Consider the following 17,366-nt stretch of genomic DNA (forward strand, 5'->3'; position numbering starts at 1 on the left):
CTGATGGTGATGGTGGTGGTGATGGAGATGGTGGTGGTGGTGGTGATGGTGAGGTGATGGTGGTGATGATGGTGATGGTTGTGGAGATGATGGTGCTGATGGTGGTGATGGTGATGGTGGTGATGGTGATGATGATGGTGGTGGTGGTGGTGGTGGTGAGGTGATGATGATGGTGATGGTGATGGTTGTGGAGATGATGGTGCTGATGGTGGTGATGGTGATGGTGATGGTGGTGATGGTGATGATGGTGGTGATGGTGATTATGATGGTGGTGGTGGTGATGGTGGTGGTGGTGGTGGTGGTGGTGATTATGATGGTGGTGGTGGTGATGGTGGTGGTGGTGGTGGTGGTGATGGTGATGATGGTGGTGATGGTGATGATGATGGTGGTGGTGGTGGTGGTGGTGAGGTGATGATGATGGTGATGGTGATGGTTGTGGAGATGATGGTGCTGATGGTGGTGATGGTGATGGTGATGGTGGTGATGGTGATTATGATGGTGGTGGTGGTGATGGTGGTGGTGAGGTGATGGTGGTAATCTACACTCCAGACTTCACACATTGCACATGTTTGTCTGTCCAGCTGCTCCTGTGATCAGTCCAGCACACCTCACACAACGGTGCCGTGGCACTTTCTTCCTCATGCCTCCTACAGCATAAGTCATCTTTTTACCTGAGCCCGAGGGGAAGACATTTCTTTGAAGTACACTCAGACATTACAGAAATTTCCAGAAGCAGGAAGAAGAGCGTTGTACTCACACCCGTGCCAGCGCTTGCTCATGCACGCACATGCACACACCGACTTTGTCCCAGGGGGCCCTCTTTGGGTGCCTGTCCCCACGCTACCCACTGAGCAATGCTGTGGGGATACCCCACTGTCTCAGGAGGTGGAGTTCTGCTTTGAAGGAAAGCATCAAGAAAGGAGGTCTACAACCCAAGCAATTCAAGGATTGTGGTTCAAAGCCAGCCTGGAACAAAAAATTTCAAGAGATTTCCCCCCTCTCTCAAATAACTAGCACAAAGCTGGACCAGGAGGCATGGCTCAGGTGGTAAAGCACCAGCCACATAAGCAAGCTGAGTGAATGTGAGGCCTCTCACTTCAAGCACCTGGGGGCTGTCAGCATAGCTCAGCCGTCCAGCACTTCCCTGGGGAGCACAGAGCGCCACGCTCCAGCCCAGCGCTACACGTGCCCCCACAAAACACGTGCAAGAAATAAATTATAAAGGGGCAAATGTCTCATTTCCCCCCTCCTCCTATCTGAAGACAACAAAAATAGAACAAAAGCATATATATATGTATATTATATTATATATACATACATATATAGAGAGAGAGAAAGAGAGAGAGAGAGAGAGAGAGAGAGAGAGAGAGAGAGAGAGAGAGAGAGAGAGAGAGAGAGAGAGAGAGCAAGCCTAGCTTTTTACCTTCGCAACCTAGCTGGAGTGAGAGGAGTGTGTCACTGCGGCCACCTGCTTCCCCTTGAGATGTGCTCTTGCATACATTTTATTTGGGTTGGCCTCCAATTATGATCTTTCCAATCTTAGTCTCCCAAGTAGCTGGGATTACGGGTGTGAGCCACTATGTGTGCTGGCACATTCTTCACAGTTGGCTTGTATTTCATCACGTTGGGGTGTGTGTGTGTGTGATAATTCATTTAAGCACTTCCTGTTGAGAGATACTCTGCCAGACTCGGCCCAGACAATGTTAGGGAAGTGCCCTGGTCCTGCTTCCCCTCCCCCTCTCCTTCCCAGATACCTTCATGGTGGAAGATGCGGTGGAAGCTATTGGATTTGGAAAGTTCCAGTGGAAGCTGTCTGTCCTCACTGGCTTGGCCTGGGCAAGTATTTAGGGGGAGTGAGTGGGGGGCAGTGGCCTCATATATGTCTCCCGGGGGTCCTTCATGCTGCTCAAATGGGTCTCCATGCAAGATTCCAGGGTTTAACCCCTCCCCATACCACCTCCACAAAGGACATTTTATCTCTGCCAGCCCTTGCTCGGAACATGGCAGCACACCAGCTGAAGTTGACCTCTGTTCACTGGTGTGAGGAGGCATTTGAACTATTTTTCCAAATGAATCACCCACGGCTCCCTATCTCTCATTTCTCTCTCCAGTCTGTTGTTTTGGAGGTCTTGTTTTATCTTGTTTATTAGTCTTGAGGCTTGAACTCAGGGCCTGGACACTGTCCCTGAGCTTCCTTTGCTCAAGGCTAGGACTCCACCACTTAAGCCACAGCGCCATTTCCAGCATTTTCTGCTTATGTGGTACTGAGGAATCAAACCCAGGGCTTCAGGCATGCTTGGCAAGCACTCTACCACTAAGCCACATTCCCAGCCTTGCTAGTGTTAAACACAAGAAAAACAGAAAATGTTGCCTTTCTCTGTGGACCCTACATGGTAGAACAGGGCTTCAACCACTGGAGGGCGCCTGCCTGGCCGTCCCCAGTACAGGGTGGTCCTGGGATTTGAACTCAAGGCCTCACTCACCTCCTTCCCCCTGCAGATGGCGGATGCCATGGAGATGATGATCCTCAGTGTCCTGGCGCCACAGCTGCACTGCGAGTGGCAGCTTCCCAGCTGGCAGGTGGCACTGCTGACCTCGGTAAGGCAGCCGGAGTGGTGGCGTCCACTTCTAGTCCCCTGAGTGGTCTGCAGGATGGCCCTCAGGACAGGACTTCCTGTAATCTCCCCCCATCTCCTGGCTTGTTCACAGCACACTGTGCCTCACCCAGAGGTCCAGTTGTGGGGGCCCCCAGATATCCAAGGTGGACCCCCACCTGCAGGGACCCTCCTCACCCCTCAACAGGCCCACTGGCACCTCTCACCGAGAGGTGGCTTGAGAACTAAAGCCAGAACAGAGCCTGGCACTTGCAGGAGCTGAGACATGATACTCAGTGCTGCTGTCTGGACTCAGGGGCTAGAAGAGGGGAGGGCAGAGACCTCTGCTTTTGTTAGGGGATGGGCTTTCTGAAAGGCAGGGGAGCAGCCAGGCCAGTGTGAAGATCACACCACAGCCAACACTTAGTGAGCTCCTGAAAGGCATGGCCTCGTTTACAACATGCCTCGTAATCCCTGCTACCCTCAGGACTGAAGAAAGCCAGGCACAGAGAGATTGAGGCACTCCCTCAAGATCACACAGCCTGACTAGTAGCAGAGATAGTAGTTGTTAACCAGGAGTAAATTCAGGTATTATTATGGTGGTGGTTGTTGATGATGATGACTGTTTGGGATTAGCCTGAGTGCCTTTGTCTGGGCCTCACAGCTGAGGTCAGCAATAAGGTCACTTGGCTTAGGGACCCAGCCCCTGGAAGTGTAACCTTGAACCTAGGCTTAGCAGTTTATGCCTGTAATTCAAAGGATTAAGTTTAGAAGGCAGTCCAGACAGGAAAAAGTCCATAGGATCCTATCTTCAAGTAGCCAGCAAACACCTCCATAGCTAGAAACCTTGGGCCAGCAAGCCAAGCAAGTCAGAGGCTTTGAGTTCAAACCCTGGCACCACCCAAACCCAAATCAAAACCATAAACCCAAATCATAAAACCAGGGTCCATGTATGAGTCACAAATATCACTCCTGGGCGTGACATCACTGGTGGACGGTGTGATGTCACGTCTCTCTCTTTGTGTCCCCAGGTGGTCTTCGTAGGCATGATGTCCAGCTCCACGCTCTGGGGCAACATCTCAGACCAGTACGGCAGGAAAACAGTAAGGCAACCCCTTCCCGATGCACATGCGCCCTGTGTCCCTCCTCAGTGCCCCGCCCCACCCACCCAAGGACGGGCATCTCAGAGTCTGGGCCAGCTGGAGTCCCCTGGACATCCTTGCACCTTCCCAGGGCACCTGGAGGATGGCAGAATGGTGTCAGGTCAGCCGGGTGAGATGCAGGGCTGCCATGCTCTGGCCTGTGGCCGTGGATGGCTTGTATCTGCTTCCTTCCCCTGCCTGGATGCCTTCCCACTCCCCTTCTGGGATCACTGCCAAGTCACCACCACACACCTGAAATACCAGCACTCCAAAGGCAAAGGCAGGAGAGTCGAGAATTGGAGGCCAGCATGGTTCATATGAAGAGTCCCTGAGTTGAAAAGTAGGGAAAGAGCCTGGTGCCAATGTGTCAGGCCTAGTACTCTAGCTATTTCAGAGGCTGAAATCTGATGATCGAGGATCAAAGACATCCCAGGCAGACACATCTGAGACACTCTATCTCAAATTAATCAGCAAAAGGCTGGAAGTGGGGATGTAGTTAAAGTGGTACAGTACCAGTCTTGAATAAGAAAGCCAAGAGAAAGTATGAGGCCCTGAGTTAAGTACAGTCCTGGCTCAAAAAAAAAAAAAAAAAAAAAAAGAGCTGGGTGCTGGTGGCTCACGCCTGTAATCCTAGCCTGAGATTTAAGAATCATAGTTCAAAGCCAGCCTGGGCAGGAAAGTGTAAGACGATCTCCTTTTGACCACCAGAAAACCAGAAATGAAGAAGGAACAGGATAGGAGATGAGTTCTAAAGCCATGCTCCCCCCTCCTCCATGGCTCCAGCTAGATCTCATTAAAGTTTCCAGAACCTCCTCCAAATAGTGCCACCAGCTATGGAACAACATAGGAGTCTTTTAAAAGGGACACAAGAGTTCCCAACTGTAACAAGTAGAAACATGGATTTCAAGAGCCAGAAAAACCTCTGTGGAACAGTGCTGTGATAGATTAGTGATGCCTGCCCCAGGCCCAAGGCCTACAGTGTGGAGTGATTGCTGCACACCGTCTTGTTCTCTACAATGGTCAGAGGCCTGATGCAGTACCTAATTCATCACAGATCCAAAATAAGACTTCCAGGCTGCTGCTTACTGTACCTCTCATACCAGCAGCTGACTCTACTGATGAATGTTTTCAGTTTACTCACAGCCAAGGGCTCTGATGATCCCGGGACAAATTTGAGTATTCTGCCACCAAGGGCAGTAGTTCATCTCTGTGTGCCCAGGAGAGTGCCTAGGAAAACAATGAGAACTTGCATTCTAAGAAGACTTGTAGGAGTGTGTGTGTGTGTGTGGTATGTTTGGTTTTTTGCTAGTCCTAAACTTTCCTGTCTGGGCTGGCCTTGAACCATGATCCTCAGAGCTCAGCCTCTTGAGTAGCTAAGATTATGGGCATGAGCCACCAGTGCGCAGCTGTAGCTGCATTTTTAGGAAAGACTTGACTCCTGTGGGATGTGGCCACACTTTCCATCTTATAGAAGAAAGAAGAGGAGGTTGTTCGGCCATACCTAGATATGTTTTGAGTTGTGACACTAGGAAAAAAAGGTGCTCCTGGCCCCTCAATGGTAGAAATTGAGGACTCTCCCCGGGACCTCCAGTACACAGGATACACCTCCCATTCAGAGAAGGAAGAACCCAGGCTAAAATTACCAGTAGGATTGACAAAGTGGTGTAAATATACTATGAAGTCAAATTACAGTATTTCAGAGAGCTCATCTCATACCCTCTTTTTCATCACCGGGGACTGCCCAGTCCACTTCTGGTACCTTCCTGAAAGTCACTCCTACTGGCCAGTGAGCTGCTTTGCCTTTGCCTGGAGAGAGCATGGGCTTTGAGGCAGGCCAGTTTGAGTCCCAGCTTCTCCCTTGCAGATCTCTGCCTTGTGTCTCAGTGTGCTCATCTGAAAATGAGAGAAAACAGCCTTTCTCGGGGGCTATTCCAAAGAGGAAATGGTCTTGCCCAAAAGTTCTTGGCATTGAGAAAGAGTTCCATATATCCGTGGTTATTCCCAGCACTTGCCAAGCCCATCTGGAACCCACTGACGTAGTATTAAGTGGTGTTAAGATGCAGGCACGCCTGCCTCTAGAGCTTGTGCATGACCTTCACTGTGACCTTGGAGGTAGAATGAATTCTCCCACAGAATGCAGCCGATTGGTTGAGATGTCCATGCATCTCCAACAGGGAGGACTTGGGGGAAGGGGGAGCTGCCCATGCGTTTCCCACCACTCTTCCGGCCAGCTGGCTACATTCCACCCTGACAAGATGCTGGTGCCACCCCCCTGCCACGTCCCCCCCCCTCCCCTGCACACCCATATGGCAGAGCTCCTACGGTCACCTGGATTCCAGCCACACCTCAGGCAGCAGGGAGCAGGCTGCCATTAGAAAACCTCTCTGCCAGTCCCTACAGGCAGATTAGATGGTGCAGGGCCCCTGGAGGAGCCTGTGACCGGGGTCTCTCTTCCTTCAGGGGCTGAAGATCAGCGTCCTCTGGACCCTCTACTATGGTGTTCTCAGTGCATTTGCACCTGTGTACAGCTGGATCCTGGTGCTTCGAGCCCTGGTGGGCTTTGGGATTGGAGGAGTTCCCCAGTCGTAAGTAAATGGCTCACTCTCACCATCTGGCCAGGCAAGTAGGTAGAGAGGCACGCACGCACGCACGCACGCACGCATGCACACACGCAGGCAACTGGTCAACCTTCCCTTTACACAAGTTCAAAAACAGCGCAGACCAAATTCGGCACTGGTGTTCATGCCTGTCATCCTATCTATTAAAGAAGCTAAGATATGAGGATCTCAATTAAAAGCCAGCCCGGGTCAGGAAAGTCCATGAGACTCTTATCTCCAATGGAGAGAGAGAGAGAGAGAGAGAGAGAGAGAGAGAGAGAGAGAGAGAGAGAGAGAGAGAGAGAGAGAAAGCCAGAAGTGCTATGGCCCAAAGTGGTAGAGCTCTAGCCTTGAGCCAAGGAGTTTAGGGACAGTGCCCAGGTCATGACAGAGAGAGAGAGAGAGAGAAAGAGAGAGAGAGAGAGAGAGAGAGAGAGAGAGAGAGAGAGAGAGAGAGAGAGAGAGAGAGAGAGAGAGAGAAGGAGAGAGAGAGAAAGAAGAAGAAGAAGAAGAAGAAGAAGAAGAAGAAGAAGGAGGAGGAGGAGGAGGAGGAGGAGGAGGAGGAGGAGGAGGAGGAGGAAGAAGAAGAAGAAGAAGAAGAAGAAGAAGAAGAAGAAGAAGAAGAAGAGAAGAAAAAGGGACCTGAAGGAGGTTCTTTGGGTTTCTACAGAATGTTCTGTGGTTACTAGGGGATGTGGCTGTCCTAATGGTTTGGGGGGCACAAGGGTGGTTCCACGGGGGTGCATTAGAAATTACATGAACTATGAGAGCAGGGTCACCATGAACACACAGGTCATAACAGTGACCTCTTGAGCTACAGCACTAATTATGGAATTTTGCTGGCTTATTGAAGCTAAGAGTCTCACAGACTTTCCTGCTCAGACTGGCTTTGAACCTTGAGTCTTAGATTTTAGTCTCCTGAGTAGCTAGGATTACAGGCATGAGCCATGGGACCCAGTGAAGCTAAGATTTCAACATTGCTTGACTCTCCAAACCCAGTCCCTTTGTGACTCCATGACCCAGCTCTTTTATCTGTGAGTAGGGCAAACACAAACGGCATTCAAAATTACAGAAGAAATATTTAGCCACTCCAGAGACTCCCAGCTCCTTAGCACTTTACAGAAAACAATTATGTCTTAATTAGACAACATTCTTATTAGTTATAAAAATGACTCCCTAAAGTTCGTTATTGGGAGGCACTTAGTTGGAGATATTTTATGCAATTAAGTGCAATGAAGCATTCTCATTCATTTAGACTAGCTTTACCCAATCATGGCTGCTTCCTGCACCGTCTGAATAAGATTGTTCTGTGTAGCTTTACAAAAACTCAATTATAGCTAGAAGTCTTTGTAACTGTATTAGTCTGTTTTCTGTTGCCAAGAAAGGTTGATTTATTTTTAAATTTTTATTTTTGCTGATCCTGAGGTTTGAATTTGGGGTCTGGGGGCTGTCCCTGAACCTTTTTTGCTCAAGGTTAGTGTTCTACCACTTGAGCCACAACTCCACTTCTGGGTGTGTGTGTGTGTGTGTGTGTGTGTGTGTGTGTGTGTGTGTGTGTGTGTATTGTATAGTGTATGTGTGTGCACATATGTAACATATGTAATTAATTGAGATGGAATCTTAGGAGCTTTTATTTATTTTGCCCTCACTAAGCTTAAATCTTGATCCTCTGATCTCTGCCTTGTAAGTGGTTAATTACAGACTGGAGCACCCAGTTTCTCCTCTTCTTTTTCTTTCTTTCTTTCTTTTTTTTGGGGGGGGGCAGTTGTGGGGCTTGGACTCTGGGCCTAGGCGTTGTCCCTGAGCTCTTTAGCTCAAGGCTACTACCTCTTGAGCCATAGCCTCATTTCCAGTTTTCTAGTGGTTAATTGGAGATAATGGTCTCACAGTCTTTAGTGCCTGGGTGACTTTGAACTGCAATCCTCAGATCTCAGCCTCCTAAGTAGCTAGGATTATAGTCATGAGCCACCACACCCAGCTCTCCTATTCTTTTTCTAAACTTACCAGGGTTCCAACATGGAGAGCTCCCACTACGGGGGCCTTATCTAACTCTAACCGTCTCTCCAAAGGTCCCACTTCTAGACATAGAACTGAGTTAATTCCACCCTCTGAAGACTTCTCAGTGCAAGGTCCTGAGGGACACACTTGAACCTTACATAGAAGTTGCTGTGATTTGGGCATAAATATATACAAATCATGTTGTTGACAGAGAGCCCATTCCTCTGCCTGCCTGCATCCCTCACGCGCTATGTCCCTTCCTTTCTCCCTAGTGTTAAGGAATCCACACTGGTGACAAAAACAAGAATAGAATTTAATAGTGACAGCGTCCACTACAATCCAGCTATTTCCATGGATCAGCTCGGGAGCTGGCACTCAGGGCTTCGAGGTTGAGTGCTGAGGGGTCAGTCAGCCACAGGGTAAAGTGCAGGGTCAGCTTTTTGCCTTGTGACAAACCATCACAACTATCATGGCTGAAAACCATGACTTCTTTAGCTGCCAGTTCTGCACCCGGAGAGCTGGGTGGTCCTTTCTAAGTTGTCCATCACCCAAGGGGTGAGATCAGGAATGGTGAACCCAGCAAGGCCATGAGGTCCAACTCATCTCTGCCCCATGGGCCTCTTGATGGACAGCCAGGGATCGGAGACAGCAAAGCCTTCTGCAGTCTAACCTTGGAACCAGTAAAAAGCTTCCACTCACAGACCTGACCGAAACAGGCAGCTTTTTCCTTCCAGCAGAGGGCACCATGTGAACCAGCCGAGCAGGTGATGTCATTTCCCTCTCTTGGGTGCTTGCTCCTCCTGAAGATAAGTACCTGTGTGGGTCAGTTCTAGAGTGCACTTAGCAGTCCTAAAGCCCTGGGTTTAATCCACCAAGCCCAAATAAGTAATGAAAGAAATTAGTGCCCTAGGTAGCTTTCCACTGAAGCTCTTCCCACTCAGGGCTGGTGTTCTACCATTGAAACCACACTTCCACTAGGAAGTGGAAGTGAGACCTGGCCCCGATTGGCTCAGGAACTCATCTTTGTTTGTGTGTTCTAGACAAGACCAGTATCTGAAACTGGTTTTCACCCACATCACACCTTCTACCCCAACAGATCCACAAGAAATGACAAGTGGAAGCCACGGGTCATTTCTTTCCAAGCACATGAACCAAATGCTATTCTGCAATTGCCCTGTACTGTAAACACATGCTTATCTGCCAGGCAATTTATTTATTCTAGATTCAGCTGCTTCTGGGCATGGCTAATTTCATTATTGCTCATTCCTTTATTCATCCGCCTGATTGTTAATCATCACCATTGCTTTGGATGGAAATCAAGCAGCTTGTTTTCAGAATGAGTGGCTAAAAATAACAGCCGAGAATGTGGGCCCAACATTGGCAGGGGAGAGGTTTTGTGGGCGTGGCCTAGGTGGCAAAAGCAAGACATTGAAAAATAACCTAAGGGGTCCAGGTCTAGTATGGTGATGCATACCTGTAATCCCGGCTAGATGGGAAGTTGAGCTACGTGGATCGCAATTCTAGGCAGGCCCAAGGGAGAGAGGAGGGGGGGGGGAGAGAGAGAGAGAGAGAGAGAGAGAGAGAGAGAGAGAGAGAGAGAGAGAGAGAGAGAGAGAGAGACTATTTGAAAAATAAAGCTAAACCAAAAGGGCCATGAGTATGGCCAAGTGGTAGAAGAATATAAGCCCCAAAGTTCAGATACCTCCACCCACACTGCTGGGAGTAAAAAGCAAAACCTGAAAATATTAGGGGGACGGGGAATTAAATGGTGCTCTCATAATCAGGAGTATCATTACACTGTTAAGAAGACTGCAGTTAAGGGCTGGGAGTTTGGCCTAGTGGTAGAGTGCCTGCCTAGCATGCACGAAGACCAGGGTTCGATTCCTCGGTACCACATACATAGAAAAAGGCTGGAAGTGGTGCTGTTGCTCAAGTGGCAGAGTGCTAGCCTTGAGAAAAGCCCAAGGACAGTGCTCAGGCCCTGAGCTCAAGCCCAGGACTGGCAAAAAAAAAGATTGCAGTTGGAGAAGCCAGACATGTGGCTGACTCTTGTAATGCCAGCTTCTCTGGAGATGGAGGCAGAAGGCTGCCACCGGGTTATGGCTCAGTGATAACCTTGTAAAGACCACTGCTGATGGCTGTGGCTGTGGGGCATGAGCGGAAATCATGGGACAGAGTGAGGATCACTTCCTGCTCTGTACTGATGCTTCCCTCAATCGCTCAGCAATGACCACGCACTCAGGTCCCCATTTCCTAACCAAAATAAATGGCAATAAAGTAGGAGCAGGTACCAACACGTCCTGGGTTATAAAAAAGTTGACCTCTGAGGATGGGAATAACTTTGTCCTTAGAATACATTAATGACTTTTTTTTTGTACTGTGAGTAGTTGACCTTTGTTTTATGAGGCAAAAGGTCACATGCCTCTCATTTTAATATTATTAATTTTAAAAAGAAATAATATAACCACAATGCCAGAAAAATGGAATCAAATCTCAAAGAAGTCATGCACAGGAGGTATTAAAAATCTCTCCAAGCCAGGTACAGTAGCTCACTCCTGTAATCGTACCTACTCAGACCTGAGGATCTGAGGATTGAGGTTCAAAGCCAGCCTGGGCAATAAAGTCCAGGAGACTCTTATCTCCAATTAACCACCAGAAATCTGGAAGTGGTGCTATGGCTCAAGAGGGAGGATGGTAGTCTTGAGCTGAAGAGCTCAGGGACAATGCTCAAGCCCAGAGTTCAAGCCCCAGGACTGACAAACAGCACTGACAAAAACAACAAAAATCTCTCCAATTTGCTCCCGAGTCTCGGTGTCTAGACAGAGAGATTGCTTGAGGTTTGGGAAGAAAGATACCAAAAGGACTAGAAATCAGAGCAATTTCTTGTGGAGTCTCTATCAACAGTCTTAAAACACAGCCTCTGACTCACATTCTATTTAGAGAGCCCTCCTCAGGAAATTGCACAAAAACAAAAGGCTGAACTTAAAGATTTGTTTGTTTGTTTATTGCTTTGACATATCCAAATAGGGAAGCATTATTTGAGAGTTGCTTTTTTTCCCCCCAGTCCTGGGTGTTGAATTCAAGGTGCCTGAGCACTATCCTTGGGTTTTTCTCAAGACTAGAGCTCAACCACTTGAGCCACAGCACCATTTCCAGTTTTTTTTCTCTGTATGTGGTACTGAGGAATTGAACCTGGGTCTTTGTGCATGCTAGGCAAACACTCAACCACTAGGCCAAATTCCCTGCCTGAGAGTTGATTCTATGTCTGTAACTTATTAAATATACAGTCCTGGGCAAGAGCAGCTTTTCTGGCATAGATGTAGATATGGGGCTTAAAGCTATGTCTGCTTACACAGACACAGACATACAGTAGAAATTATAATCACCTGTCTCATTGCCTGTAAATGCTATCAGACAATGTGAAACTCTGAAATAGCATCCTGGCACGCACAGTAGGTCTGCAGTATCGAGACCTGATTGTCATTAGGCTGAGTAACAGCATAGAGTATGGGTGGGGGCTGTCAATGGTAGAAAATTTTTATGTTTTTGTTTTGCTGGTTCTAGGGCTTGAATTTTGAGCACTGTCTCTGAGCTCCTTTTGCTCAAGGCTAGCACTCTACCACTTGAGCCACAGCTCCACTTTCAGCTTGTTTGGTGGTCACTTGTAAATAAGAATCTTATGGACTTTCCTGGCTGGGCTGGCTTCAATCCATCATTCTCAGATCTCAGTTTTCTGCGTAGCTAGGATTACAATCACGGGCCACTGGTGCCTGGCTTCTGAAAGTTATTCTTAACATCCCATTATGTACTTTAAAAAAATGTATTTATTGGGGCCGGGAGTTTGGCCTAGTGGTAGAGTGCTTGCCTAGCATGCATGAAGACCCGGATTCGATTTCTTCCAAATACACAGAAAAGCCGGAAGTGGTACTGTGGCTCAAGTCGTAGAGCGCTAAACTTGAGGAAAGCCCAAGGACAGTGCTTAGGCCCTGAGTTCAAGCCCCAGGACTGGCAAAAAACATATTTACTGTTGGATGCTGGTGGCTTATACCTATAATCCTAGCTACTCAAGAAGCTGAGATCTGAGGATCATGGTTCAAAACCAGTCAAGGCAGGAAAGTCTGAGAATCTTATCTCCATTTAGCTACCAGCAAACCAGAAGTGGAACGGTGACTCAAAGTGGTAGAGCACTAACATTGAACCGAAAAGCTCAGGGAGCCTGGCACGGTGGCTCATGCCTGTAATCCTAGCTATTCAGGAGGCTGAGCTCTGAGGATCAAGGTTCAAAGCCAACTCAGGCACAAAATAACCTGAGACTTTTACCTCCAATTAAAGTGGGGCTTGGCTTGAGGGTAGGGTGATAGCCTTGAGCTGAAGAGTTCAGGATCACCACCCAGGCCCAGAGTTCAAGCCTCATGACCCACCAAAAAAGAAAAGAGAAAAGAAAGAAGGAAGGAAAGAAAGAAAGAAAAGAAAAGCTCAAGGACAGTGCCTAGGCCTTGAGTTTCAAACTCCATGACAGACAATGACAACAACAAAATCTGTATTTACTAATTTTCTTTTTGCCAGGCCTGGGGCTTGACCTCAGGGCCTGAATACTATTGGTGGGCTTGCCTCAAGGTTAGTGCTCTACCACTTGAACCTCAACACCATTTCTGGCTTTTTCTATGTATGTGGCACCAAGGAATTGGACCTGGGTCTTCGTGCATGCCTGGCAAGCACTCTACCAGTAGGCCAAACTCCTGGCCCATGTATTTACTAATTTTTATATTAGCATGTTTATTTATACAGCCTCTCTCTATCCCCTTGTCTGCCCAGAGTGACGTTGTATGCTGAGTTTCTTCCCATGAAATCCAGAGCCAAGTGTATTTTGCTGATCGAGGTGAGGAGGATGGTGGCTAGGCCTCTAGAGGATGGAGAGGTGCTGGTCAGAGTCCTGAGCTATAGGACCCGCTGAAGAAAAATAGACTTCAGGCAAATAGGAGCTGGTGTGGGCGGGACCCTGGGGAGATGGACAGCACCACGGGCCAATCAGACCATTGTACAAGTCATAGGAAAAGCGCAGACACTCTGCCTTTTGCCAACTCCAGTGACCCCTTTCTCATCTGATACTTCCCCCCCCCCCCAAATTGCTCACTGTATGGACCACATTTCCCCAGCCCTCAGCACTGACCCCTCTTCTTCTGCGCAGGTCTTCTGGGCCATCGGGACAGTGTTTGAGGTCGCCCTGGCTGTGTTTGTGATGCCCAGTCTGGGCTGGCGTTGGCTGCTGATTCTCTCGGCTGTCCCGCTCCTCCTCTTTGCTGTTCTGTGCTTCGTAGGTATCCTTTGAGCCACTGCTTCCCCTTCCTGGCACTTCTCTGTCCTCTATTTTGGTGGGAAGGGCGTAGAAGGAATCAGAGCCTCCTCTTCAGATTATTTCTTTTCATCAGAAAATGAAACACGAAATCTTTGATTTCTTTCCCCTCCAGATGGATGCTTTAGATGAGAGAGAACTGGAGGTGGGGCAAATAGTGACCCCATTGTTGCAAGATGTGTGCTTAATGCAACCGTGTTGGATTCGTTAGGGCTCATGGGTTGCAAGTGACAGAAACCTAATTCAAACCGACTTGAGTAAAACAGAGGGATAGATACAGGATAGATGATTCAACAGTGGACTTCAGGCATGAGCTCAAATACTCTCTCTCTTTGCCTCACCTAAACCACACCCCACAGGGAAACTATTCCATGCATGCATCAGTTCAAGTGTAAAATATGTGCACGAAGCACTTTGCAGCGAGTGAAGCTCTAAATAAGATTCTAAACGGATGGTTCTCACATCTGAAAAACATTGCAAAAATTCCTAATGAGGACAACAGGCATTCGTATTTACTGAGCTTAACAGTTCAGCAAGCTCTGAACTTTCCAATGGCCATTATGCCAACGGGAAGGGCATGAAGCCTCTGTGTTATTTAGAACGATGCGTGTTTTTTCGATATTTTGTGTGTGTCTGTGTGTCAGCCTTAAGGCCTGAACTCAGGTCCTGAGCCAACTGTCCCTTCACTTTTATGTTCAAGGTTGGCACTCTACTTCAGCCACAGAGCCACTTCTGGCTTTTTGTTATTTAACTGGAAATAGGAGTCCCATGGATTCTCCTGTCTGGGCTGGCTTCGAACCTCAGTCCTCAGCTCTCAACCTCCTGAGTAGCTAGGATTACAGGTGTGAGCCACTGAAGCACCCAGCCATACCAGTTCTTATAACAGATAAAGCCACACACTTAGTATTTTAACACATAATTTTATTTCTCACCAGCAGGATAAGTAGGATTCTGTGTTCAGGTTTTCTTTCCAACTTATGGCTATCCTTTGGGTCCTTGGAGTTTTCTGTGTGCAGGTTACTGCCTGGGAAAGGAAAATAGAGACTATTACACTCCTGCCTATCAATATCTCAGCCAGACACAGCCTGCTTCCATGCCATTGGTGGCAGCAAGTCTCATGGCCCCACTTAGCTGCAAGGGAAGCTGGGAAATGTAGTCCTTGGCTAGCAGCCCATAGCCGAGGGCAATTTTGTACTTTGGTAAAGGAAGCATAAACTTTGGTAGGCATTGATCATGTCTGCCACCTCCCAGTGTCGCTGAGAAGGAAACAGGCCAAGAGGCTAACTTGTCAAAGGGCATGAAGGAAAAGCAAAAAGCAAAAGAGAGCATGCACACACACACACACACACACACACACACACATTTAATCTGATCCAGATTTTTTTTGGTCCCAGGTCCATTCTTTTCTCAGCTACTCCCAGATATATAGTTCACAGCTCATTGTTGTTTTGTTTGGAGGGAGTGGATTTCCCCAGTCCTTTGGACTTGGGATTCCCACTTGGACTTGAAGGTTGGGTAGGAAATGAGGCTCAAGTGGGGGAGAATTTCTCTGGGATGAGACTTTTTTGATAGGGTTAAAGTCCTTTCAATTTAATCCTTGCCTAAATCTCTGAAAGCAGCATCGAATCATTGTGATGGATACGGTGACATTAATAATAATCAGGCAATCCTGTCAACAAGCCTAGGGTCTTCCATTCTGCCACTGTACAGGGGAAGACATGATGAAAATGGAAAAATGAACTCAGAACAGAATAGGAAGGACAGCATTTGCCCCCCATGTCCCTGGAGTTCCCACCCTGAGACCCTCCTCATAAATCAGTTTATTCTGTGCCACCCTAAGCAACCACACTCATGTCTCCTGTCCTCCTCAGTGGCTCCCAGAGAGTGCAAGGTATGATGTGCTGTCCGGAAACCAGGAAAAAGCGATTGCCACCTTGAAGAGGATAGCGACGGAAAATGGTGCCCCCATGCCCCTGGGGAAGCTTGTCGTCTCCAGGCAGGTCAGTATCTCTGCCCATCAGTAGAGGAGCTGTGTGCTCACACATACACACAGCCAGGCTGCATCTACACACACACACACACACACACACACACACACACACACACACACACACACACATGCACGCGCATCTCCTTGGGCACATGTACCCATGCGTGCACACAGGCCAGGGTGCATCTAGCCACACACATGCAGGCCAGGGTACATATGTGGGCAGCTTGCATAAGCTCCGTACGTGTGCCTGTGAGAGCCAGAAGTGGATGGGGTGCAGTGGGCAGGACCTGCAAAGGGGGATTGGCAACTTGGCTTTGTATTTCCACCACTGACTTCTGAAAATGCTACCAGAAGGATTTAGCCAGTAAGAGAGAAATATGGCATCCGCAAGTGAGTGCCATACCTGCTTCTACTCCGGGGTTTACCCTGCGTTGTTGATCAAATCTGGCAAATGTGATGGATGCACGAACACTGGACTGTACCACATTAGAAAGTAAACTGGCCTGGGCGCATCCCTGTCATTCTGGCCTTTGGAAAGTCAGAGGTAGGGAAGATCAGGAGTTGGAGGTCAGCTAAACAAAAAACAAACCGATGAAAAACAGGTCAAAGGCCATGTAGACACAGGCTTGTGATTCCAGCGACCTTAGAGATAGGAATTTGGAGGGTCAAGGTCTGAGGCCAGCATGAGGGAAAGTTAATGAGACTGGGCATGCTGAAATCCCAGTTAAATGGGGACAGGGGTAGGAGGATTGTAGAGGTAGAAAGAGTGAGATTTGAGGCTGACTCAAGGCAAAGATTATGAGACTATATCCAACAAATAAATAAATAAAGTTTGGGGGGCGGGTTAAATAGACTGTCTAGCATGTACAACGTCCCCAAACCACCCAAAAATGAAAAGGTATTTTTCTTCGTGACTAAACCACCTGTGATCTTTTCCCCATTTTTAGCACATCTAAACATCTCTATTAGGAAGAATGTACTTATTCAATGTGTCTGAGAAGACTATCATCATAGTTATAGAAAAATGTATGTCTGTAAAACATGATAAGGCTAAGGTTTGAAAAAGTTCTTTAGTACTGACACATGGCTAGCAATTATGCAGAACTTGCAAATAAGTAAGTTAGCTAATCAATCTTTTTTTTTTTTTTTGCCAGTCCTGGGCTTGAGCTCAGGACCTGAGCACTGTCCTTGGACTTTCTCAAGGCTAAAGCTCTACCACTTGAGCCTCAGCACCACTTCCAGCTTTTTTCTATATATGTGGTACTGAGGAATCGAACCCGGGTCTTCATGCATGCTAGGCAAGCACTTTAACCACTAGGCCAAACTCCTGGCCCAGCTAATCAATCTTTTGGCAAATGGCCGGTAGTGGATTGGCTTTATGGCTCATTGATTGTTGACTTTGACCTAGAGTTGGCTGTATATGTGTGTGGGGGGGGCTATGGGATCCCCAAGAGGCTTGTGGAGGTGGGAGCTGGGGTTCAGGGTGGATCTTAAACTCCAGGCTCAGGCTGGAGGGGGTGGGATGTCCCCATTCTTGGAAACCAAGGCCCTTGGACCTTTGCAGGGCAGGGTAGGGGGGGAGGGGGGCACCTCCAGCTGCAAGGGCTTCGAGGCCTGGCTTCTTGTTCTGATGGTGGATAGGCCACCACACCTCTGGAGGAGAGAACTAATAGTGCAATTTTGTCTCGA

The 17,366-nt window shown here is 48.1% G+C and overlaps 1 protein-coding gene across 1 annotated transcript in view; it reads left to right on the forward strand.

Moving 5' to 3' along the window:
• The window catches only part of Svop (SV2 related protein), a 40,792-nt gene that overhangs the window by 13,064 nt on the left and 10,362 nt on the right, over positions 1-17,366 (forward strand). The window contains exons 3-9 of the mRNA XM_090320326.1: positions 1,751-1,836; positions 2,500-2,598; positions 3,626-3,697; positions 6,197-6,321; positions 13,147-13,210; positions 13,520-13,645; positions 15,556-15,684. Coding sequence (XP_090176452.1) covers positions 1,751-1,836; positions 2,500-2,598; positions 3,626-3,697; positions 6,197-6,321; positions 13,147-13,210; positions 13,520-13,645; positions 15,556-15,684 — 701 coding nt within the window. The remainder of the gene's footprint in view (positions 1-1,750; positions 1,837-2,499; positions 2,599-3,625; positions 3,698-6,196; positions 6,322-13,146; positions 13,211-13,519; positions 13,646-15,555; positions 15,685-17,366) is intronic.

Source organism: Megascapheus bottae, chromosome 28 (genome assembly GCF_031878675.1).
Source record: "Megascapheus bottae isolate mThoBot1 chromosome 28, mThoBot2.hap1, whole genome shotgun sequence".
Taxonomy (NCBI): domain Eukaryota; kingdom Metazoa; phylum Chordata; class Mammalia; order Rodentia; family Geomyidae; genus Megascapheus; species Megascapheus bottae.